At 39.7% G+C, this 25,054-nt stretch overlaps 1 protein-coding gene across 2 annotated transcripts in view; it reads left to right on the forward strand.

Annotated features, from left to right (window-relative positions):
* Window positions 1–24,844, forward strand: part of EPS8L2 (EPS8 signaling adaptor L2) — a 174,074-nt gene extending 149,230 nt beyond the window's left edge. For both annotated transcript variants that reach the window (XM_073658667.1, XM_073658668.1), the window contains 16 exons: window positions 15–94; window positions 4,089–4,207; window positions 4,461–4,540; window positions 7,665–7,791; window positions 8,035–8,123; window positions 9,488–9,562; window positions 10,729–10,877; window positions 10,990–11,140; window positions 12,090–12,131; window positions 12,232–12,335; window positions 13,031–13,139; window positions 13,249–13,371; window positions 13,635–13,764; window positions 14,088–14,265; window positions 15,201–15,333; window positions 18,674–24,844. In XM_073658667.1, coding sequence (XP_073514768.1) covers window positions 15–94; window positions 4,089–4,207; window positions 4,461–4,540; window positions 7,665–7,791; window positions 8,035–8,123; window positions 9,488–9,562; window positions 10,729–10,877; window positions 10,990–11,140; window positions 12,090–12,131; window positions 12,232–12,335; window positions 13,031–13,139; window positions 13,249–13,371; window positions 13,635–13,764; window positions 14,088–14,265; window positions 15,201–15,333; window positions 18,674–18,745 — 1,761 coding nt within the window. In that variant the 3' untranslated portion in view covers window positions 18,746–24,844. The remainder of the gene's footprint in view (window positions 1–14; window positions 95–4,088; window positions 4,208–4,460; window positions 4,541–7,664; window positions 7,792–8,034; window positions 8,124–9,487; window positions 9,563–10,728; window positions 10,878–10,989; window positions 11,141–12,089; window positions 12,132–12,231; window positions 12,336–13,030; window positions 13,140–13,248; window positions 13,372–13,634; window positions 13,765–14,087; window positions 14,266–15,200; window positions 15,334–18,673) is intronic.
* The last annotated feature ends 210 nt before the right edge of the window (window positions 24,845–25,054 follow it).

The following is a 25,054-nucleotide window of genomic DNA, read 5'->3' on the forward strand; positions in this document are numbered from 1 at the left end:
CTTTATTTTCAAAGGCTGAAATGGTTCATGACGATATAGAAAGTGCACTCGCAGACATTAAACTTGGAAATAAAATGCGACCCCAGACTCTCAAGTGAGTACTTCATCCAATATTAACGAGTTATCAATCATTGTGTAAAACATCTATTTCTACTAAAAGTATGGGCAATACCGAACATACCACCACACCACAGATTTGACTTGTCAAGTCCCCTCTAAAATGTAAAGTTCCGGTGTAATATGTTGGTGCTATAGAAATAAAATATTATTATTATTATTATTATTATTTGACATTTTGTTTTCAGGATTGCCTAAAATTCACAATTTTAAAAACTCCAGACGTTAAAAATAAATTGAGGCATATGTCTGGAGCTAAAAGCGCTGGAATTCTGGTGTCGTTTGGCCAAAATAAAAAACCTCTCTTATGAGCTGCACCAAATTTATGATGTGTTTTAGACACTTTTTATGACTTTCCTGACTAGGGAACTTTGCCTCTCTATAAAGGTGCATGACTTTTCAGAAAAGGGATGTGATCTAACGTGCAACACAATACACCAAAATTTTGATGCAAAATTCCTGGCACTAAGTAATCCAACCAATAGGTGGTGGAAACTTTTGGTGAGATTATCAAACAGTTTACACCAGTTATATGGCATAAAACTGCCTGAAATGTAGCAAGTTTTGCAGCTTTGAGTTGCACAAAAAATTTCTGATCTTTAAGCTAAAAATTGAAATTATTAGTCCCTATAAAATCTTTGAGGACCTCTTTAAAAGTAATGTTGTGTGGACAGAAATAGCCACATCGGCTGCTATGTCGGTACTCTCGCCTCCGGTTGTGTATCACCTGAGCGTAAGGACTTTAGCACAGAAGAAAGCTGGAAAATCAGACACAGTGGTAAATATGTGACACATAGTGCAAGGTTGAGATTTATTACACAGTTATAAACACAGAAAATATCATGAAGTGAAGAGTCTACAAGGTAAAATGCTAATGTCTGATTTTCAGGGAGCACATTTTGAAAATTTACAGATAAAATTTTTGCCACTTTCTGTATTCTTGTCTTCAATTTTATATGTTTATGGAAAAGTGCAAATATCTGCAAGCTGTAAGCTTTGGGGTAAAAAAAACCATTTTCTAACACTTTAACCAGAAAAGCTAAACAGAAAAGAGAGAAAATACATACTTGCCAACTGCTCCAGACAGATGGACCGGAAGTGACGGGAGTTTATATAAAAGGGTTCCTAGCATCAAAGCTGGGTTGGGATTTTGATTTATCGAGACAGTCGATTTTCACACTGGTCTTGATGAGGGGGCATGCTGGAGTCAGACGATCCGGATTCATTAAGAAGCACATACCTGATTTATTAACCCTAGAACGCATACCTGGGGCCTCGCAGGCCCGCCCTGTTAATTGTTTTCTATTTTCTGCAAGATTACTTTAGTTAGAATTTTGAAACTCTAGGTATTCCTCAGGTATATAGTTGTTTGTCATTTTTGTTTGAGTGATTCCATGTTATTTGCACACGGGCCTAAAAGGCCCCAGGTATGTGAAAAAGTAGATTTTTATGGTCATGCGTTCTAGGGTTAAGAGATGGGTTGGAAGCTCAACAGGGGCGTGATGCCACACCTTGTCTAATTCATGACAACCTGTGCTGTTCCTTACATGAGAAATCTTACTCCAATCTCTGACTGGAGTATGATTTATGGCAAGGAGCATGGAGGTGCATGCCACTTACCAGACTCCTGATTCAAAAAGAGTCATGCACCCCTGTCCTGACCCAGCTCCTCCCATATGGACAAAACCGGAGTAAAAGGTTTTGAAAAGTCACAAAACTTTTGTGCAACTCCGCGTTGCACAAAAATTTTGCTACTTTTCAGAGCTTTTTACTCCAAAATTCTGACTTAAAATCCTTGATGAATTGGGGCCTAAGTGTGAAAACTGAATTTGAAAAGTTTCAATCAAATGAAATCTTAAAACAACATTTTTTAGGAAATGCAATTATTCTGCAGAAATTTAGAATTTGTCCACACAACAGACATAATATTTGGGACGAGAGAGGACCTTTATCAAGTAAAACCATGTATGGTGTAGGATAATTGTTGCAAGAGGAGCTTCTCAGGCAGCGGCTGTCCTGCCCCACACAAATAGAGCCCAATTCATTATTTGCGATTTATTGAAGTCACTTTTTTCTTTTCTGTTTTGTGGTATTTGCTGATGTTTTTTGTGCCAAATTCATCAAATTTCCCCACGTGATTCATGAATTTGGCACAGAATCTAAATTGACTCTTCAGAGAGGAAGAAGACTAGAATTCTAGCACCATCTATAGGAAGTAGCAATCCTAAAAGTCACTATTGACTCTCTAACAAGCCTTATCACATGACTTTGGATAAAAGCCAGAACCGGAATCTCAATTTGCAGACACTGTGTTTCAAGGTACTGCCCCTCATCAGTGCAAAGTGTGAGATCTGGTTTGGCTGAGTGAGAGACTTTTGACCGGTATCTAGGGGCAACATTTCTCCTTGTTGAGAGTATACTCTGCACTGACGAGGGGCAGTACCCTGAAACACAGTGTCTGCAAATTGAGATTCTGGTTTTGGCTTTTATCCTAAGCCATGTGACAAGTCTCGTTAGAGAGTCGATATTGACTTTTAGGATTGCTACTTCCTGTAGGTGGTGCTAGAGTTCTAGTCCTCTTCCTCTCTGAAGAGACAATTTGCATATTTCCCAGAGGAGTATTGCGGCTTAAAAGTCTCCTCACCTTGGCATGCACAAAATCCAAAAATCCTACTTTTTTTTTCTTTATCTCTTTTACATGTTTTTGTGACTTTTGAGCACCAAAAGTTGCAAATTCTTTAAAAAGTACAAAATTGAAAACTCTTCCAAAATACCTATTTCAGGGGGGACTGGAGTGAGATGTTCCCAAAACAATGTGACATTTGGTAAAAGTTGCATTTCATGGACTCGGTCTAAAACATTTTAAAAAGAAAAGTTGTCGAGAAACAATAAAAAGAGTAATAAAAAAATATAACTTAAAAAGTGGTGCAAAACATATGAAGAATAAAGTGCAAATAAAAAAGTCATTATAAGGCTGCGTGCCCACGATGCGGATTTAATGCGTTTCCGCAGCTGCATTTCCGCCGCGAAAACGCATTAAAAATGAATGTTAAGTTGTCTGCCATGTTTCCCAATGATAATCCGCATGTACTGTGCACATGCTGCAGAAATTTCCGCTGCGGATTATCATTGCGGAAAAATCCTCAGCACTACCATTAATTTTATGGAATCGCAGCGAAATCGCCACCATTGACTTGCATTGAACCGCATAACATCCGCATGTATACAAGTATGCATGCGGATGTTATGCGATTCAATGCGCGGATGATACTCTCCTCCAGACCCAGGTACCATATTACCTGTAGTTAAAAAAGAATTAAAATAAAAAAAAAAACATATACTTACCTTTTGATGGCCCCTGTCTGCTCCCGGCAGTGCTGCTGGCTCTTCGGCTGCGCGCGGTGTTGTAGAAGGACCTTCCATGACGTCATTTAGTCATGTGCTAGGTCACGCGACCGCTGGCGTCGGCGGTCGCGTGACCTGTCACATGACTAAATGACGTCATGGATGGTCCTTTTAGAGCACCGCAAGCAGCCGAAGACACCGGATGCAGCGGAGGAGACCAGGGGTCATTGGAAGGTGAGTGTAATGTTTTTTTTTATTTTCCAACATTTTTATTCTTTTTTTTACTATTGATGCTGCGTTTGCAGCATCGTAACTTGGTCACACAACATAAATCCATGCCGGTTGCATGGCTTTATATAGTGTGACCAAGTTGTCAAGCACTTTTCCAAGTGATGCTAAAATCACTTGACAACCCGCATGCGAAATCGCATGTGCAAAATGCTTCACATCCGCTTGTCCCTGGCAGAAAAAACGCCTGTACAATGCGCATGTGATTTTCCTGCGTGGGAGATGCAGAAACGCTCCGCAGCATTTCTGCATCGTGGGCACATAGCCTAACAGGTGGAAGTTACTCCAGAAAAATAGAGAAACAGCAATGAACACGTCTATGTTAACTTATTTTACAGAGCTAATCAGGAAAGAATCAGGCAAAGAGAATCAATTCTCCCTCCTACCACTGCCCCCAAGTCAGCCATGCGAGATAACAAGAACCGCGTCATCTCTCCAAATTCAGCAAGTGAAATTGGTAAGTTCTCATTCTCAGGATGGTCCTCACTTTATGCCACAGAAGAAATTATACTAGCAGGCGGAATTATGCATTATGATGAGTTATTGGACCATATATTGTTCTTGCACAAGGACCCTCTTCTGTCTGCATCCTCTCCTGATTCTAAGCCACCGCCCCTCAATGTATTGTGTATCTTTAATCCATTTCTTAGTTATTACTTTCTTTTTCCTTCATTTTCTATATAAAAAGTATCTGTTTTATAATTTTTGAGAATTCGACCGAAGAAGTAATATGTCTCAAGAAACAGAAGAATCGCGGGAAGCTCTGGCAAAGAGGATTGAGAGAGACACAGTAAGCTGATTTTATATTTTTTTAGACTTTACTCAGTCGATTATTTCCTATGCTAAGAGTTTTATCTGCAGTGACCACTCTCTTCCAACTTACGTGAATTCTGCAATACCAAGTGCCTGCACTCTGCAAGGGTGCCCATACATATTAGGGAAAGGGACATAAACCATGGTGAGACTGTTTTGGCTCACCTGGTGAGGTGGATGGTCCAAGCCCGAGAGACGGGTGAGCACACGGACCAGGGGTGTTGGTGCAGCAGGTAAGGCACGGGGGAATCCAGGACTTGGCACATTCAGGAGACTGTGGACCAAAAGTACAGGTTCAGTGCGATGAAGCGAGGGTGAATGCAGGGATGGCAAAAACGAGAGTTAACTTGCTGAGCTGTAGATATGCAGGATCTGAGTTGGAGCACAACAAACACTAGAGACTAGAGTCTTAATACTAAGACACAGGTTGTCCTGATGGACCTTAAAAGGCCTAGGGAGATGATGTCACACGCCAGGCAACCTGCAAAGCCCAACGTGGAGCACAACAGAGTTCAGTGGACCAGTGTGAGGCGAACAGGGTCTGGACCCAGTACAGGTTTGTAGTGGAGACATCTCGGAAACAGCGGCTTACCATCTTTCCTAGGAGAACAAATGACCTGGTGTGTTGAAATCCAAAATGCCTGAAGCTTTTTTTTCCCGCAACCTCTGCAGTCAATGGAGAGTCCTATACATATTAATTAGTATGTCGCTCCCACCTAAAATGAAGGGCTCCTCATCTAAGTTTTGTCTAATGTGAATCTAAGTGAGAAAGTTGGTTGAGTCTAATCTTGGGAGAAAATTAATCCTGTGCTGTAATGTCTCTATACTCTTTTTCACCCCAATCCAGCCCAGGAGCTGTGGTATGATCAGACCATGTTCCTGTACGGTCAGACACGGCCATTACACAGTACACAGCAGGGGCACATTTATAAGATTATCTCAGCACAGGAACATTTTATTTAAACACATCCAATTGTGGAACTTATTATTATTCCAAGATCTATTGATTAAAATGAACTTTTGTTTATGGGAAAACCTCTTTAATATACATTTCCATTTGCATACAGTCTTAATAGTCATGAACATCAACATAGTAGAGATATGTATATCTGCTGACTAGATTGGATAGACCAATCGGAACAGAATTAGAACCTATATAAAAATATCCGACAAATAGGTCTTTGATGTAAATAAAAGAAACCTTTATTGTAACAAGTAGGGTACATGGTGATACAGAAAAGGAGCACACACACATAATACTGACATGGTAAAACATACGGTTAATAGTAGTATACAAACAGGATATCACGGCTTAATGTCAATAAAAACACTCTAGTGACGGGATCCTTAGTAACTACCACTAAAACCTGCTACATTGGCAGGGTATCAATCCCGAATAACTACCACTGAAACCTGCTATGCTAACAGGGTATTAGTCTCAGATGCTGTAAACTTATAGCCAATTAGGCACAACCAGGGATATAGCCAGCAGTCTCTGTCTCTATCAGGAATAAGTACCATTTGAAAGTAGAGGTAATTATTGATACATTGCATTAATTGCTTATCATATCCATATAGCTAATTGTACATGATTATATAATATTCAAATGGTTCAGACCCCCTGATGAAGGACGCACCGAAACGTGCGTCGGGGTGAGCACCACACCAACAGCAGGACCATTGAATCCAGAGCCACTCTACATATATGCACGCCCTTAGACCAGTGAACTTAGAGCAACTAGACAAAGCATATGTTTCATAAACCAGGTATGAACCATTTGAATATTATATAATCATGTACAATTAGATATATGGATATGATAAGCAATTAATGCAATGTATCAATAATTACCTCTACTTTCAAATGGTACTTATTCCTGATAGAGACAGAGACTGCTGGCTATATCCCTGGTTGTGCCTAATTGGCTATAAGTTTACAGCATCTGAGACTAATACCCTGTTAGCATAGCAGGTTTCAGTGGTAGTTATTCGGGATTGATACCCTGCCAATGTAGCAGGTTTTAGTGGTAGTTACTAAGGATCCCGTCACTAGAGTGTTTTTATTGACATTAAGCCGTGATATCCTGTTTGTATACTACTATTAACCGTATGTTTTAACATGTCAGTATTATGTGTGTGTGCTCCTTTTCTGTATCACCATGTACCCTACTTGTTACAATAAATGTCTCGTTTATTTACATCAAAGACCTATTTGTCAGATATTTTTATATAGGTTCTATATAATTTGAGAGCAGCATAATATAGGGGCAGAGACTCTGACTGTTTCTATACAATCAGTGTTTTATCAGCAGGAGATCATCACTTCCGAACTAGGTGTCTCATGCCTCCTAGTCCAACTACTCCCCCAGCACTGATTAGCAGCTTTCTGTTACTATACATTGTACACAAAAGCTACCAATCAGTGATGTGGGCTGGGTTATACACAGCTCAGCATTCCGAGCTCTGCTAGATCTGCAGCAGAGAAAACTGATTCTATCACGAATGCTGCACCCAGTAACCTAACAGATAAATCGATGGAATCAGGGTCTCTGTTCCTAACTCATGCTGCTGTCAGATTACATAGCAAAACCTGCTGACAGGTTCCCTTTAACAATCAATTATTAATACATGACAGTGTACAAAAATTATAATAAAAAACAAGGCTAAGTAAGTGACAGACAGGGGCAATAGAAGAGAGGACCCTGCAATCTACAGGGGACAGATAAGGAGACAGTAGATGAAAGTAGAAGGTGCTAATGGAGTAAATTGGCAGAAGGGTTTTTGCAGCTTGTAAGCTTTCTTAAAACGATTGGTTTTCAGGCTGCATTTGAAGGTGGGAAAGGCTGATTGATTGGGGTAGAAAATTCCAGAGCACAGGGGAAGCACGGGAGAAATCATGAAGACAGTTGTGTGAAGAACAGACAAAAAAGAAGGAGATTTTGTGAGGACCAGAGATTATGTGTGGGGAGGTGGCGGGAGAATAGGTAGGAGATGTATGGATTGGACAGCAGGAGGTACTGTAGTGAGGGTCAGAAGTGGTGCTTGAAGTGCAGATAGCAAACAATATTAATTATTATTTTATATACCTATTACCATTCTAGCAATGTTTAAACTGCACACTGGATGACATAGAGTATTTTGTGGCAAAGCTAAAAAAAGCGGCACAAGCTTACCAACAACTGGACCAGAGGAAGAAAGGCAAAAAGAGCAAAAAGAAAGGACCAGCAGGTAATCCGCTTCATACATGCACTGCAATATATGTTTCTGAATGGGATTTTATACAGATACACCTTTATACTCTCAAAGTACTTGGGACATTACTGTCAATTGTTTCTACACTGTATTCTAAATAAATAGATAGATAGATAGATAGAAAAGTGACTCATATTAGACATTAAAAATATATTAATATCCTTATAAAGCAAACTTGATGTTTCTTCCAATATGGATTTGTTTTTTCCAACCCCACAGAGGGAGTCCTGACACTACGATCTAAACCCCCCACTGAGAAGGAGTTCATAGACTGCTATCAGAAGATGAAGCTGGCCTTTAACTTGTTGGTAAGGAACCACATTTAATGATTTAGTAGTTTATTATTACACTTCCTATGACATTTAGGTGTCGATACAGCAAAGTGTTTACACCAGAAAACTGTCGTAAAACTCTTTGAATAGTCGTAAATGTTTTGCGCAAATGCAAAGTTGCGCAACAAAATTGCATCTTTTGGAGTTTTCAATCAGTTTTAAGCCAAAATGGGTGTGGGGTGTGGCTATACCCCCTCCGTCAAATTCATCAAATGTGCCAGCGCTTCTTATGCCAGGAATGATACTCCAGTCCACTGGGGCTTGCGCAAATTAAGAGCATGAGCCGCCAGTGCCATTTTGCTGGAGCCAAATGATGCACTTGAAAATGATGCACGGCAACACACACGTTCATTCTGTCGGCACCATTATAGTCTATGGCCGCCTTGGGGCCTACATCCGAATCCCATTTTGCGGGCAGTGTGAGCCCCGACAGGGCCACCGAACAGGTGCCGGAACACAATGTGAAAGCTCCCTAACAGTTAAAGTACTGTGCCAAAGTTTTAGGCAGGTTTAGAAAAAATGCTGCAAAGTAAGGATGCTTTCCAAAAATAGAAGTGTTAATAGTTTATTTTTACCAATTAAAATGCAAAGCGAATGAAGTAAAGATAAATCTAAATGAAATCAATATTTGCTGTGACCGTCCTCTGCCTTCAAGTCTTCTAGGTACACTTGTACTTGCTCACAGTTTTTGAAGGAACTCAACAGGGAGTTTGTTCTTGGAGCATTAACCACAGGTCTTCTGTGGATGTCGCTTGTGCGAATCCTTCTATCTGTTCATTTAATCTCAAACAGACTCAATGATGTTGAGATCAGGGTTCTATGGTGGTCATATCATCACTTCCAGGACTTCTTGTTGTTGGAATAAACCATTTGTACCTTCTCTGTGGGAGACTTTGGCTGTCTCTGACATCCAGATCTCCGCTCCCGCAACTATGCAGTGATGTTTTAGAACATTACTGCAGAATAGGAGCCGGACCACCCAGATGTTTAAAATGTATGGGTGATCTGGAAGAGGTTCAGCCACCTGCAACAAGAACTCTTATTGGTGCTTGGCTCTCTTCTAACCCCATTTACACATCAGACACAAGACTGACACAAAAAGTATGATATACTGTGTGTAGAAGAAAAACACAGGTGGCGCCCCTCTGCATTGGCAGGAATACCCCTTGCACATTCAACACATGGATTATCAATTTAAAGGGGTCTTACCACTTTCTTACAGGCTTAAAGAGGTTCTCCACATTACACAGGCCTTTACATTGTAAACTAGATAATTTTCATATCTCTATCATTTTCCTTCTCAATACAACTTACTTTAAGAAAAAATTATTCCTTTTCAGGCCAAGTTACAGAAACATATTCAGAACCCGAGTTCAGCTGAACTGGTCCATTTTCTCTTTAACCCACTGGAAATGGTAATTGCTTTTATCACTGATTTATAAATGTTTTCTCTATGACTTTTATATATATATACACACCTTTCAATACTGTTTGTCCATGGCTGTACACAGTGTCGAACCGTGGTGCCAAGGGTCCACCAGTAACCAACTCCAGAGCCCCACTTTTCAGCCACGTGCAAATGTGACATTATCATCAATCACAAATGTATATAACAATGGGACTGGGTAGATTGTTACATGAATAAGATGCTGGCTTTGTCTGTACATAGTGATTCAAGTATATTGTGCCAAGTACTGCTCAAATAAGAGGGTGGTGGCCCATCGGAGGATTCCCCTGTTCTACTGTGGGGCAGTCCGAGCCTGGCTGTACATTTTCATGGCATTTAAGTCCAATGTTAAATTATATGTGCATTGTTCACCTAGCTATTGATGAACAAAATAAAAAAAAACAAAAACAACTGGGTGGTCAGTGTCACACACAGGTTTTTATGAAAAAATGCACATTTTTTTCAGTGTCTTTACATAAATTTTTTTTTTTTTTTTTTTTAAAAAGCCGCAAATAGATGTTTGTAAAAAACGTGCCATATTTTACAAGAAAAAATAAATAAATGAAAGTGGGAAGGAAGACTGGGAGCCTTTTTTTAAGAATTGACCAAATTAGTCAAATATTGCACCTTGCAATCAGAATAAGTTTTGACTCAACATATTATTATTCAATTAATCAAAATAGTAGAAACTAAATAATAGTCAGAAGCTAGCCAAGCTATGTGGACCACCAAAGCTTTCAGCCCAGAGACAAGAATGTAAGGGGCAACATTCTCCTTTTGGAGAATGACAAGCCGGACCTGGCATGTCAGTGTGAGGAGACTTATAAGCCATGCATGCTCCTCTGGGAAATTAAACATGCAAATTGTCTCTGTAGAGAGGAAGAGGACTAGAACTCTAGTTGGAAGCACCGATCCTAAAAGTCAATATCGACCCTTTAATGAGCCTTGCCATATGACTTAGGATTATAGCCAACTCAGAACCTCAGTTTGCAGACACGGTGTTTCGGAGTACTGCCCAGAGACAAAAATCTACAGAATGCATACATAGATCTGAGCATAAGGATCAAGCAACCAGATCTTAAAGATGTGAATCTTCTTAACATGCTGCAACCTGCTTGATGTGGTTTCTTGTAGATAGTAGACAGCTCTGGAGGACCAGATTTAGGAAGGGCTATTACCTGTCCCCTCCTGTCCAAAGAAGCCACCGACTTCCTGAGGGGTCATCTAACTCCAAAAGAAATGAAACTCTGGGAATGCTTGGGAGAGCGATGGACTAAGCCAAGGTAAATGGAGAAGAGCATCATTTCAATATTTTAACTATTATTTCATTTCTGACATCATCCATTAAATTCCATCTTCAGTGAGGGTAACTAATTTTTCTATTTAACCTTTCAGGTCAGAATGGCCAAGGGAACCTATAATTCCACAATACATACCCAAATTCAATAGTGGATGGCTACCTCCAATAGAAATCTTCCTAGGAGCATCTTGGGAGCTAGAAATCATACACCCACCAGAGCCTGCAAAACTCATCGTCTTAGACGAGGTATGTGAATTATTTATTATTGGAAATTATTTTTCGAGCTTTTAGAACAAAAGTCTTCTCACATCTTAGTCAAAGGACCAAATTTGCTTTAATGACTAGGAAAGAAGTATGTAGTTGGTATTACCACCACTATAATACAGTAGCTATAGGTGCTCGCAGATTTTCAACACTACAACTTCATGATTGAGAAGTGAAATTAGTTCTAACCAAAGGTAAGATTAACATTGAGACTTCTAGAAAGTGATTTATAAAAGCAGTTAGTTACTTAGTCCTACTTAGAGCCATCCTTCCTAGAGTCCTCCTCACTAGTGATGAGCGAGCATGCTCGTTACTCGAGATTTACGAGCATGCTTGGGTGTTTTCCGAGTATCTTCAGTGGTGCTCGGTGTTATGTTTTCGTCACTCAGTGCTCATGATTTGCGACTGTTTGACAGCTTTAATACATGTGAGGAATGCCTGTTTCTTAGGCATTCCTCACACGTATTAAAGCTGTCAAACAGTCGTAAATCATGAGCCCTGAGTGACGAAAACATAATACCGAGCACCACTGAAGATACTCGGCGAGGACCTGAGCATCCTCGCCGAAAGGGTTAACAGAGCATACTCGCACATCACTACCCCTCACCAACCATGTAGACAAAGCAGAAGTTTTACTTTAGGGCTAAAGACTCAAAAAACATTTTTGTTCTCTAACATGAACTAGACTAATTGTTTGAGGGTATATATTTCCCTGACAATGGAAATGGCAAAAGAAGTTGCATATTCCTAGGTGGAATAACCGATAAGAAAACATAAGAAAACATTTATCAGCTTTGTCTTTTCATAAGAAACACAAATATTTACTAAAAGAGACAAGTCAGGAAAGCGAAAAGGTCTCCAGCTACAAAGCTCACCATTTCCAATTCCATTGTTTTGGTAGCCCGTTATAATTAATGATTTCCTTTTTTAGTATCCACCAAAGCCAATGGAAAACCTTGGACCAAGGAACAATGTAAGATATATATTTTTTTCTATTTTATTATGTTGCCAGCTCAATTGTTAAAAAAAAAACAGAGATGATGATGCTGTAATGTCCTCATATTGTCTTTCAGTTTCCTCCTCCTAACGGTAATCCTTATAGGACACCATCATTCAAACAGCAGCCCATTCCTGTAGAAATAAAACCAGAGTATAGCACAAGCCCAAAACTCGCAAGGTGAGTGGTAATAATGTGTTGTTTAATCAGTGTGTATGCCAACCAGCCTTATGCACGGATCCATAAATACTGACTCATATCAGTGGCATGGCATGGGTTGCCACCGGCAGAGGCAGAGCAAGTGTTTTGTGCCCCCCAACGTGTGGACCCTTAGCTCTCCTCGAGTCCCTTCCTCCAGTCCAGTATTGAATCCCTTGTCCCCCAACAATTATTTTGCTAAATCCAATATAAAATATAAAAAATAAATAAGAATTATATTTTATAAAGTTTTATGTTATTACATTTCTTATGTTATATTTATTTACATTTTATTACACTATCACTGCCTACTAGAACAGAACTATTGGACTGCAAAGGGTCCATATATTGTTCTTGCACCGGGGCCCTTTTCTGTCTGAGTCCGCCATTGCATTAACTGTTTAGCCTGTCGATGGTCGATGCTTATGCAGAGAGCAGCAGATGATGAAAAGTTTATTGCAAATGTTGTGATCTGCAGAGACGGCGCCAGGTGGGCACTCAGCAAGGCTTGTTGGCACCACTCACTTGACAGTGGGGGAAAATGTGGGCAAAATTTTGCACTCCCATAGACTTTGGAGCCTTAGGCAACCACCTCTGTGGACTCTCCTCCACCCCATAAAAATATATAAAACTGTAGAAAACAATAAGGGTATACCTATGTATTTCTTTATAAACAGTTATGATGCACCAGTACCGGCACAGCCACAGAAATGCGCCAAAATTCGCTACGATTTCACCGCTCGAAATGCCACCGAGCTTTCAGTGCTGAGAGATGAAGTCCTGGAGGTAAGAACTGTCTATAATCAAAAGTTTCAATAAAAAAAAATAATAAACACATCAAAAATAGTTCCATCGAGAATCCACATTTCTTAGAACGTTAATTCTTATTTTGTAGATTCTGGAGGACAATAAACAGTGGTGGAAATTAAGAAACAGGATTGGGCAGGAGGGATATGTCCCGTATAATATCCTAGATGTAGTGTCTACTGATGAAACCGATCAATTGGACGGTCACAGTGTAAGTGTACCACTACAAAATAAATGTATTAATCATGCATGCAAAACCCAGGGTTGGACTGGCCCACCAGAGAACCGGAGAATGCTCCGGTGGGCCATGGCTTCTAGTTCATAGTGCAAACCTTGCAGCTGCTATGGGGCTCTTTAGCGGGGGAGAAAGGTGGGCCCTCAGAATCAAATCCTCTGGTGGGCCCAATGTTATTCAGTCTGACACTGAGTGTAACCTTATTTGCCCTTTTTAATGCTTATCTGGTTTATGTTCAGGCTGCACCCAAATACAAAGGAGATACAAGCTCCAGAGGACCCGTTAGCCCAGTATATAAGATTCCTGGTAGTTATGCTGGTGACAAATGGGGGAGTGAGACGTCTGGATGGTCAAACAACAAGAAGGAGCGTAAGTTTCCCTGAGATCTTTTATGTATATGGTGAATTTAGTTTTCTTCATCTCGCCTCCTAGGAACTAAGAAGTAAGGAAAACCAGAGATAACAGATCTACAGCAACCAAATGTGCAAATAATAACAGCCAATTCCATGGGAATTCTTCTTGAAACTGGGTTGTTGGACTCACGGAATTGTGTGATTGTGCACCGACGCGCTTCGTTTTACAAAGTTGTTACCTGTTTCATTTCAGTCTTTGCATTAATGGGCTGTCAATTGCTAGTTTATAATAAAGGGTGAAGGTGTCGACGGTGGATAACAGGTCTGTTTTTCTTGCAGAGATAATTCACAATATGGATGAACTGAACGATGAACTCCTGAAGAAGCTCACAACGCAGCAGGGACCTAAAAGGAATTTTGCTGTACCAAAACCTCAACAAGTGCATGTACCATTAACTTTCGATTCAGAGCCAGAGGAAGTCAAAGCTTGGCTTGATGCCAAGGGCTTTAGTCAAGGGTAAGTAACAAAAATCACAGTTTTATGGTCCTCCGCAAATATGGCAGTGATGTATAACTGTAAACCAGGGCTTGTATTCTCACTTCGGCTTGGTCCTCAGTATTATATCCCCTACTTCTATAAATTACTGTCTGTCGGACATCATTAACCACGTTTGTCTATGTATTGCACAGTGGGACATTAATTTAAAAGGCCATCATGTAATACTAAACTTCACCTGCAGAGGCCGCTACCACTCCCTGGCAATAACATCATGGGACAGAAAAGTGACTGTATCTTACTCATGTATAGTCACCATACCTGGTGCACTCTGTTTGCCTCCTCTGCTTAGATTGGAGTTGTGTACTGAGAGCCTGATTCCAGCGATGTGTCACTTGCTGGTCTGCTTGCTGTCATTTTAATACTCTCACAGTTTTCTCTGCTGCAGATCTAGCAGAGCTCAGAATGCTGAGCCCTGTATAACCCCGCCCATACCGCTGATTGGCCCCTTTCTGTGTACACTTTATATTGACAGCTGCTAATCAGGTGTGGGGGCGGGGTTACACATAGCAGTTGACTAGGATTCACGTGACACCTAGTCTTGTAATAATCTCCTGCTGATAAAACATTGATTTTATTGAAATGGTAGCACACAGCCCAGTGAGTGACACATCGCTGGAATCAGGGTCTCAGCCCCATACATTGTGCTGCTTTAAATTACATAGAAAAATAGACAGATTCCCTTTAACTGGAGTAGCTTGTGCCTTGCATAAAAGCTCTATTAAAGGTTACCAGAAATGCAACTACAATCGAAAGTACATTTTATTTACTGGATAGAATAGTGTAACACAAGTGATAATGACATGCTTGACAATGTGAACACTTTATATATGAGCCAGTAATGGTCGTTCTATAGTGGTCATGTAACTTTAATGGATATTGTCCCTTCTCTACAGAACCTCAGGACAGCTGGGCATATTAAATGGAGTACAACTTTTCTCTCTCAATAAAGAAGAGCTAAAGAAAGTTTGTGGAGAAGAAGGTGCAAGGGTCTACAGTCAGCTGGCTGTACAAAAGTCCCAATTAGAGGTAAATAAGGTCATTATTAAACATTTACATCCACTGTGGTGTTGGTGAGCTAGCTACCTTAGATAAGGTGAACACACAATATATCCAATTCCCCTTGTCCTCTAATGCAGAGGGAGGGCTGCACATGGAAACATAACATATAGACCCCACCTTCCTCCAAGGAGGAGAAAAATGCAGTGATGTCACAGTACAGAGATAATAAACACAGTGATGTCACAGTACAGGGATAATACACACAGTGATGTCACAGTACAGGGATAATAAACACAGTGATGTCACAGTAAAGGGATAATAAACACAGTGATGTCACAGTACAGGGATAATAAACACGGTGATGTCACAGTACAGGGATAATACACACAGTGATGTCACAGTACAGAGATAATAAACACAGTGATGTCACAGTACAGGGATAATACACACAATGATGTCACAGTACAGAGATAATAAACACAGTGATGTCACAGTACAGGGATAATAAACACAGTGATGTCACAGTACAGGGATAATGCACACAGTGATGTCACAGTACAGAGATAATGCACACAGTGATGTCACAGTACAGAGATAATAAACACAGTGATGTCACAGTACAGGGATAATACAAACAGTGATGTCACAGTACAGGGATAATACACACAGTGATGTCACAGTACAGGGATACTAAACACAGTGATGTCACAGTACAGAGATAATAAACACAGTGATGTCACAGTGCAGGGATAATAAACACAGTGATATCACAGTGCAGGGATAATAAACACAGTGATGTCACAGTGTGGGGATAATACACACAGTGATGTCACAGTACAGAGATAATAAACACAGTGATGTCACAGTACAGAGATAGTAAACACAGTGATGTCACAGTACAGGGATAATACACACAGTGGTGTCACAGTACAGAGATAATAAACACTGTGATGTCACAGTACAGAGATAATAAACACAGTGATGTCACAGTACTGGGATAATACACACAGTGATGTCACAGTACAGAGATAATACACACAGTGATGTCACAGTACAGGGATGATACACACAGTGATGTCACAGTACAGAAATAATACACACAGTGATGTCACTGTACAGGGAAAATAAACACAGTGATGTCACAGTACAGGGATAATAAACACGGTGATGTCACAGTACAGGGATAATAAACACAGTGATGTCACAGTACAGGGATAATAAACACAATGTCACAGTACAGGGATAATAAACACAGTGATATCACAGTACAGGGATAATAAACACAGTGATGTCACAGTACAGGGATAATAAACACAATGTCACAGTACAGGGATAATAAACACAGTGATGTCACAGTACAGGGATAATAAACACAGTGATGTCACAGTACAGGGATAATAAACACAGCGATGTCACAGTACAGGGATAATAAACACAGTGATGTCACAGTACAGGACTAATAAACATGGTGATGTCACAGTACAGAGATAATAAACACGGTGATGTCACAGTACAGGGATAATAAACACAGTGATGTCACAGTACAGAGATAATAAACACAGTGATGTCACAGTACAGGGATAATAAACACAGTGATGTCACAGTACAGGGATAATAAACACAGTGATGTCACAGTACAGGGATAATAAACACAGTGATATCACAGTACAGGGATAATAAACACAGTGATGTCACAGTACAGAGATAATACACACTGATATCACAGTACAGGGTTAATACACACAGTGATGTCACAGTACAGGGATACTAAACACAGTGATGTCACAGTACAGAGATAATAAACACAGTGATGTCACAGTGCAGGGATAATAAACACAGTGATGTCACAGTGTGGGGATAATACACACAGTGATGTCACAGTACAGAGATAATAAACACAGTGATGTCACAGTACAGAGATAGTAAACACAGTGATGTCACAGTACAGGGATAATACACACAGTGGTGTCACAGTACAGAGATAATAAACACTGTGATGTCACAGTACAGAGATAATAAACACAGTGATGTCACAGTACTGGGATAATACACACAGTGATGTCACAGTACAGAGATAATAAACACAGTGATGTCACAGTAGAGGGATGATACACACAGTGATGTCACAGTACAGAAATAATACACACAGTGATGTCACTGTACAGGGAAAATAAACACAGTGATGTCACAGTACAGGGATAATAAACACGGTGATGTCACAGTACAGGGATAATAAACACAGTGATGTCACAGTACAGGGATAATAAACACAGTGATGTCACAGTACAGGGATAATAAACACAGCGATGTCACAGTACAGGGATAATAAACACAGTGATGTCACAGTACAGGACTAATAAACATGGTGATGTCACAGTACAGAGATAATAAACACGGTGATGTCACAGTACAGGGATAATAAACACAGTGATGTCACAGTACAGAGACAATAAACACAGTGATGTCACAGTACAGGGATAATAAACACAGTGATGTCACAGTACAGGGATAATAAACACAGTGATGTCACAGTACAGGGATAATAAACACAGTGATATCACAGTACAGGGATAATAAACACAGTGATGTCACAGTACAGAGATAATACACACTGATATCACAGTACAGGGTTAATACACACAGTGGTGTCACAGTACAGGGATAATAAACACAGTGATGTCACAGTACAGAGATAATAAACAGTGATGTCACAGTACAGAGATAATAAACACAGTGATGTCACAGTACAGAGTTAACAAACAGTGATGTCACAGTGTGGGGATAATACACACTGATGTCATAGTACATGAATAATAAACACAGTTATGTCATAATGCCAGTGCGGTATCGCCGCTGGCTCTTTGCAAGTCTCTGCCACCTTGGCAATGCACAGCAAAGGGAATCGGTGCACTGCTCATGCCCAGGGAGGCAGCAGTGACTCTGCCACAAGAAAGCAAGTGAGCCGGGGGTAACAGCTGGCTGTGTCTCTGCTGCCTCGCTGGGCATGAGCAGTATGCCAATGAAGCCAGGGAGCGTCCACCGGCTTCACTGCGCATTGCCAGTAAGGCTCAGATTTGCAAAGAGGATCAGCGACCCCGCTCTAAAAATAATGTCATAGGGGCACAACACCATGATTAGTGGGATGATTAGTCTAGGTAAAGCAATGCCTTCTGGTGTCCTCAGAGTACTCCAAGTTTGCTCAATGTCAGTTTTTACCATCAAAGTTTGACCACTTTGATGGTAAAAACTGACATTGATCAAACTCTTGAGGACACAATGATAAAACTTTTTTTGCATATGAGAAAAATCTCTGACGTCTGAATGAGCCCTTACTGATCCCTTTTCTGATTTTTTTTTTCTCTTGCAGAGAAGTCAGGGTGAATCAGAACTTCAGGAAATCATGAAACGACGTCAAGAGAAGGCTGAAGGCACCAACTAGCAGAAGATCTCCCCTTTCCGTTTCTCTACCCACGTAACCTTGCAAAATCACTCGCTGCAGATATTTATGCCTCTGGCTGTATAAGGTTTATGGTTTGACACTCATAACTTGTTAAAGCTCGAGAGAAAAAAAAAGGAACTCAGCAGGAAACATATATAAATGTATACATAGATGCGCAGCACGTTTTATAAGGCCCTCTAGTGGGGAATTTGGGGGATTGCAGAATTTCCACCACCAAACATCATTGCTTGTAAGCATTTGTCAGTAGCAGAACCTGCTAGATGATATCTGCATGTATGTATAGATATATATAAAATGCATATATTTATGTTTGTATATCTCACGGATATATATCATCTCTATAACACTTTGCTTTCTTCGCTGCCTATGAGGCCAACTGTCCTGCTAGGAGTTAAAGGGTGAATAGGGAAGAGAGCTATAAGTATTGCATGAAAGTATTATTTTTATATGTATGTACTTTTATTTTTTAAACTATTTTTTTTTGCCGAGGCATTAGAGACAGTCTTACCAAGGGTCTTTTGCGAGGCATGTTGAAAAATCTCCATTCCACTGGAAATGAAGGGCATGTAGTTGGTCATATCATTCAGCAGATTAATAATAAATATCCCTTGTTCTGCTCGTTTTTCTACCATGCACATAATAGCGTAAGATGCTGCTACAGAGGAGGGTTCTGCTTGAACTAGGCAGAACTAATGAAATCTAACAATGGAAATAAAAAAAGGATTATTGTGATATAAAATAAACAATCCAACAAGAAATTCAACATTTGTGTTCCAAAAATATATATATGTCAAAAACAATATTTTTCCAAAAATATTTTTCTTAACAATAGCTCTAGCTCAACTAAGAGGACATTTTCTAGTGATGTTTCTTTGTTTTGTTTTTTTATTAATCAGTGATGGTTTTGATCTGTATTCAGTTCAGGTTGATCATATAAACTGTATGCAGTAAGCTCCTTAGCACCCTCTAGTGGTGGCTGCAGTTTCAGGTAACTTTTCAGAGTAGGATGTTGTGTGTACATGAGGAATAACACAATTTCTATCCATTATGACTTGTATCTTGCATGTTTCACTGGTTTCCTCCTCTGCAGGCTCTATGTCTACTTTTCAGTTGTCTCTGAGCTAGGGAGTGGAGACAAGCTGCTATGATGTCTCCCATACACACAGAGAGACGGATTTCTGCTTTTATTTTCCTGTTGCACACAGATAGAAGCGGATTTCTGTTTTTCTTTCCCTGTGGCAGCAGCATAAAAGACATTATAAAACAATACTGTGCTGTGTGGCTGTGAATCCAGCACTGAAGTGAAATAAAACCCCTAGAAGCTGCAGCATGATCTGCCTGTGCCTGCCTCTGGTATCTCACTGTGTTGAGTGCTCCTCGGTCCTCCTTCCCCCTCTCCTCTAAATAAACTTTTATATGCTTTGTAACCTGACGCATTCCTGTGCTGGCAGTCCGTCTCGCCAATATGGATTTGAGCTGTTTTTTTTAACTTAGAAGAGGCAGAGGAGAGGGAAAGAAGTGGCTCATAAGTGGAGATAGAAACTGAATTCTCTGAGACAATGTACTACAAAGTTTCTTATATGCGTTTGTACTATTGATTTATGCAAAGTTTGCGAGCATTACAAGTGAAATAAATATTCAGCACTATACCAATCAAAATAATATTAATACTTTATGTTCTTGTTAACGAGATAAGCAGAATTTTAGATGTGTACACAAAAAGAGGTAAAACTGCATCCTCATTAGTAAAACTGATATATAAGGCCAGCTTTAAAAAGAAGACCTGTTATTTTTATTATAGCCCACACTACTCTTCCGTTTCTCCAACTGAAGTACACAACTATTTTAATGAAAGTAAAAAAAAAAAATAATACTAAAGAAAATAAATAAAAAATAAGAGAAGTTATATAAATAGTGACTTAAGCTCTTTTTCCAATATTAATTCTAATTCTAACAAATATTTTAAATACCCTTCTAAACGACTTGGAGCTCTACGATCAATGAATAGTCTCTCGCTGATAATAAACACTACTTGCCTATAACGTGAATATTTTATGTGTGTGAGTGTGTATTCCAGGTATAACATGTATGTGAAATAAAAAAAAAAAAAAGTTGTATATTATCTGTTAGACAAGGAGAGGGTTTCATGAAAATGATTCGCTTAGTTTTGTTTAATGCTTCATTTTAATTATCCACCAGCTTCTGTCACTCTCATTTCCAGATAGATTGTTCCGTTGGAGAAAAAGTATGACGAAACTAATATATTTCCTGACATTTTATCTGAACAATGTGACTAATATAAAAATAATATGATACATTAAAGAACCAAGTTCTCTCATTGAAAGCATTTCCAGCTATTTTTTCAGCATCTGTAATCAGGTTGTAAGTAATCATTTTTTTTCTCTTAAAGAAGCACTCCTCCCATCAAAGTTTTATCCTATTACAGTAATATATTTCAATCATCATATTATATAGCGCTATGTACTTACAATTGCTCATTTTGTTTTTCTACCCAGTTAATTCTTCTTTTTTTCTCTGCTCTATGTAGGAACAGGAAGTCTCTTTTCCCTGCATGAATCATCATTAGAACTACAACCCTACATGACTTCAAAGTCATTGGCTGCCGAACTCCACCCTCTCTTCATCTCCTGACCCAACGGCTCCGTTCCTCCCCTTTTCAGGGACTATTGAAGTTCTAATGATGACTCATGCAGGGAAAAGAGACTTCCTGTTTCTACATAGAGCTTAGAGGGATTCAGCTAGTCAGTTTTTAATCACATGATGTCATAGACCTAATGGAAACGAGAAGAATTAACTGGGTAGAAAGGCAAAATGAGCAATTGTAAGTACACAGTGCTGTATAATATGATGACTGAAATATATTAAGAGGATGGGAGTGCTTCTTTAAAGAAGTCCCAACAAAATTATTATTTCATAATCCATCTTAATTGTCTATGTAATGCAGTGTAATGTATTAAAATACTTTCCAATCACCATCTTCCCCGGTTTGCAATGATACTGTGGTCCTCTTCTGGCCCGTGTCACCTGCAAGCAGAATAACTGGATCACACAGGAGTTTATGTGTGAACAGGAAGTCACTTTCTCAATATAAGTCTAAGGAACCTTGTTCTGAGGCTCCATAGTCTTACATTGAAGGAAATGGCTTCACCCCAAACAACGAGCAAAGAAGAGGAGCTGTCAATTAGGACCGGAACGACTCTAGAAACACAAGAAGACAGTGATCGGAAAGTATTTCAATTCATTTACACGTTAATAGATAGGTAATTAGGAGGGATTATTAGATAAAAAAAAATGGGTCTGGGCTTCTTTAATTTATTCCTGCTGCTCCCACATGCTGTTGTGTTTGTTTGTTTTTTAATCCACCATACGGTTCTAGAAATGTGGGTCATTTTATTTAGTGCTAATTTGTATGGTGCTCAGAGGGTAATTATATAAAACAGCCTAAAGAGCCGCCCCCGAGGATCCCGAAAACATCGTCTCCTTGGTAAAGACCATAAATATTAACACTAAATAAAAAGTACCGTATCTCTGGAACCATATGGCAAATTTACAAATTTAAAAAAGAAACGGAATGCTCAGGTGAGAAGGAAGAATAAAATAAGAGCAAACCTGGTCAACTTAGACCTGGCGACATGTCCTTTTTAAGATACCTGATGTTAAAGGGGTCATCCAGAACTTAGATAGTGATGACTCACCCTTACGATAGGGCATTAAAATCAGAAGGCCATTATCAGGTAGTGTAGCACAACTACTATCGGAGTGAATGGCGTACCCGAGAAAAGGCATAATCGAGAAAATTCAGCGCACAGTGTAAGGAGCTGTGCTGAACTGCAGCTTTCATTCACTGCAGGAGATACTGATCGGTGGAGGTGCTGGAAGTCAGGCTCCTAAGGATAGTCCATTATTATCTAAGTAATGGACAACCCCTTTAAGTAATTGCAATTAGAAGACTACATTCTATTTATAATGTGTATGTCCGTATTTATAAATGTGTTCCCTCATGCTGTGCCCTTCATTGCAATGAATGGTAAATAAGAGAAGTTTTCATCTCTGAATCCCAGGGCACGTGGTGGATATTCCTATTATTGTAGGGGTGCCAAGTAAGCACGCAAGGAGAAGAGGTGGACAGACATATTGCAGGAAAGAAGTACTGAGCAGGATATGTATACTAGTATACAGCGTCTTCTATTGGACAACTAATTGTATGCTGTTATAGTATCAGGAAAGTCTCTGCGGCATAAACTAATGATTTAAAACGGACCTTTCATTTGTTACATATGTGTAATTTTGTATTACTTTGTGTAAATGCCGCTGTTCTTCTGAATCTGGTGTTGCTTTTCTCTTGTTCCTGCGCCTCTATGTTACTGAGATATGACCTTTTCTTCCCTGTATATAAATGCAGTCTTTTTAGCCAAGTGGGAATGGTCTTCAACTTTTCTGGTAGTCTTTGAGAGTGTAACGTGGCTCGGGGCGGTGGGTGAGGTACTCGTCTTTCACGCCCCGGTTCAGTTACTGAGATTCCTATTCTCAACCTGTAGTTCCCCGTCCTCTTTTCCTCTAAGGCGAACTAGTTTTCCCACTATGGCCGTTACTTAACTTTTTCCCTTTCCGACACCTTGAAACTACCACCTGGGGCACTCTCTTCACCTCACACTCCCTGTTCCATCCTCGCCCGTTACCTCTCTGTCTGGCAAACTCGAGGCCGTACTGCTAGGCGTTCTGTCTCCGATAACTCACTCTGTCCTTCTATTGCTTTTCCTTTCTCTGCTCAGGATCACGCTACTCACTGCCTCGGTCTCCAACCACTTTGGGGACACCCAACTCATGCGGCTCTGCTGAGTACTCAGACCAAAGGTGTGCTCTAGCTGCAAGCTAGGCCCTGTCTGCCTCACTACCAGGAAGTCATCTCTGATATTGCTACATAGCTCATCCCTCTCTGGGCTAGTCCCAACTCTTAAATCTATCCATAACTACTCACTACCTGTTGCTGGGCAGAACACAACTCTATTACACAACAATGTAAAACATAATAATACAGCACATCACATATCAACAAGGCGGAACATGGGCACAACTCCCATCTTCTTACAAGAGGATCACACCTATATGGCTAAAAAGACTGTATTTACATAGAGAGTAGAAAAGGCCATAACTGGTAGAAAAGGCCATAACTCGGGTATAGAGAGGAGCAGGAACAAAAGAAAAGCAGCACCAGATTCAGGGGAAAATTGACAATCACAACAGGTAAAACAAAAAGGTCCTTTAAAGGTCCATTTAAACATATTACGTTTTCAACATAACAATATACTTACTATCTGTCTTTTAGAAAATGACATATTTCTATCAGTATGATCATTGTAAATATGCTGCCATTGTCGAACACACGTACCATGTCAGAAGAGCAAAAGTGACATTATTTATTATAATATTTTTTATATATACTAGTTTTATCACTTAGTAAGCCTCATTTTTACAGCAGCTTCAATATATACTCCCATAATGTATGCCCCAATATATGCAATTGTATGCTAAGCATTCTGCTTTTGCTCCCCATTATAAAAAAAAAATATTTATTCCCAGAGCCCTATTATAGGAAAGCGCTAATGACTACAATTTTTACAAAGTGATAAAGGAAATGGTATGTGGATGCATAGCAGCGATCGATGAACATAGCTGGATCTCACAGTTTTCTTGCAGGATTGTCGCGGTATATTAGAATTTGTAACGTGTAGCGTGTAGTTTTCCAGTCTTTTCTTCCAATGGATACACCCTGGTATAGCAAATATATTTTTATATCAAGCAAGTAGAAACAAGTTATCTCTGGTGGTGTTGGCAAGCTCTTAGGCCGCCTTCTTATCGACACTCCTTCTGCCGAGCATTCAGAAAACTGTCAAACATCCATGTTAAATAAAATGGTTTGCAATGTCACACAGAGGCCTTCTCCAGTCTATCTCTATCTGTTTCTTATTCATGTGTAAAAGCGATATACTGTAATTATTCCATGATATATCACGTGTACAATGTAAAGTGCAACAATTAATAAACATGTAAATGACACATTTGTACAGTGTATATAATCAGATGTTAAGAATTATTGTCTCTTACTATAGATATCAGCTGCGTCGATAACCGTACGGGTTGTAAAGGTTCCAATCACAACATGGCCCCAGGAATCTATTGGGACGATAGGTCACCATTCACATGAAAAAAGAATGGTGATAAATGCACAACGATGTAAACATGCCTGATGAAGGCATCTCAGTATAC

The sequence above is a fragment of the Phyllobates terribilis genome, unplaced genomic scaffold (genome assembly GCF_046119375.1).
Source record: "Phyllobates terribilis strain yellow unplaced genomic scaffold, ASM4611937v1 Scaffold_13__5_contigs__length_258822181, whole genome shotgun sequence".
NCBI lineage: Eukaryota > Metazoa > Chordata > Amphibia > Anura > Dendrobatidae > Phyllobates > Phyllobates terribilis.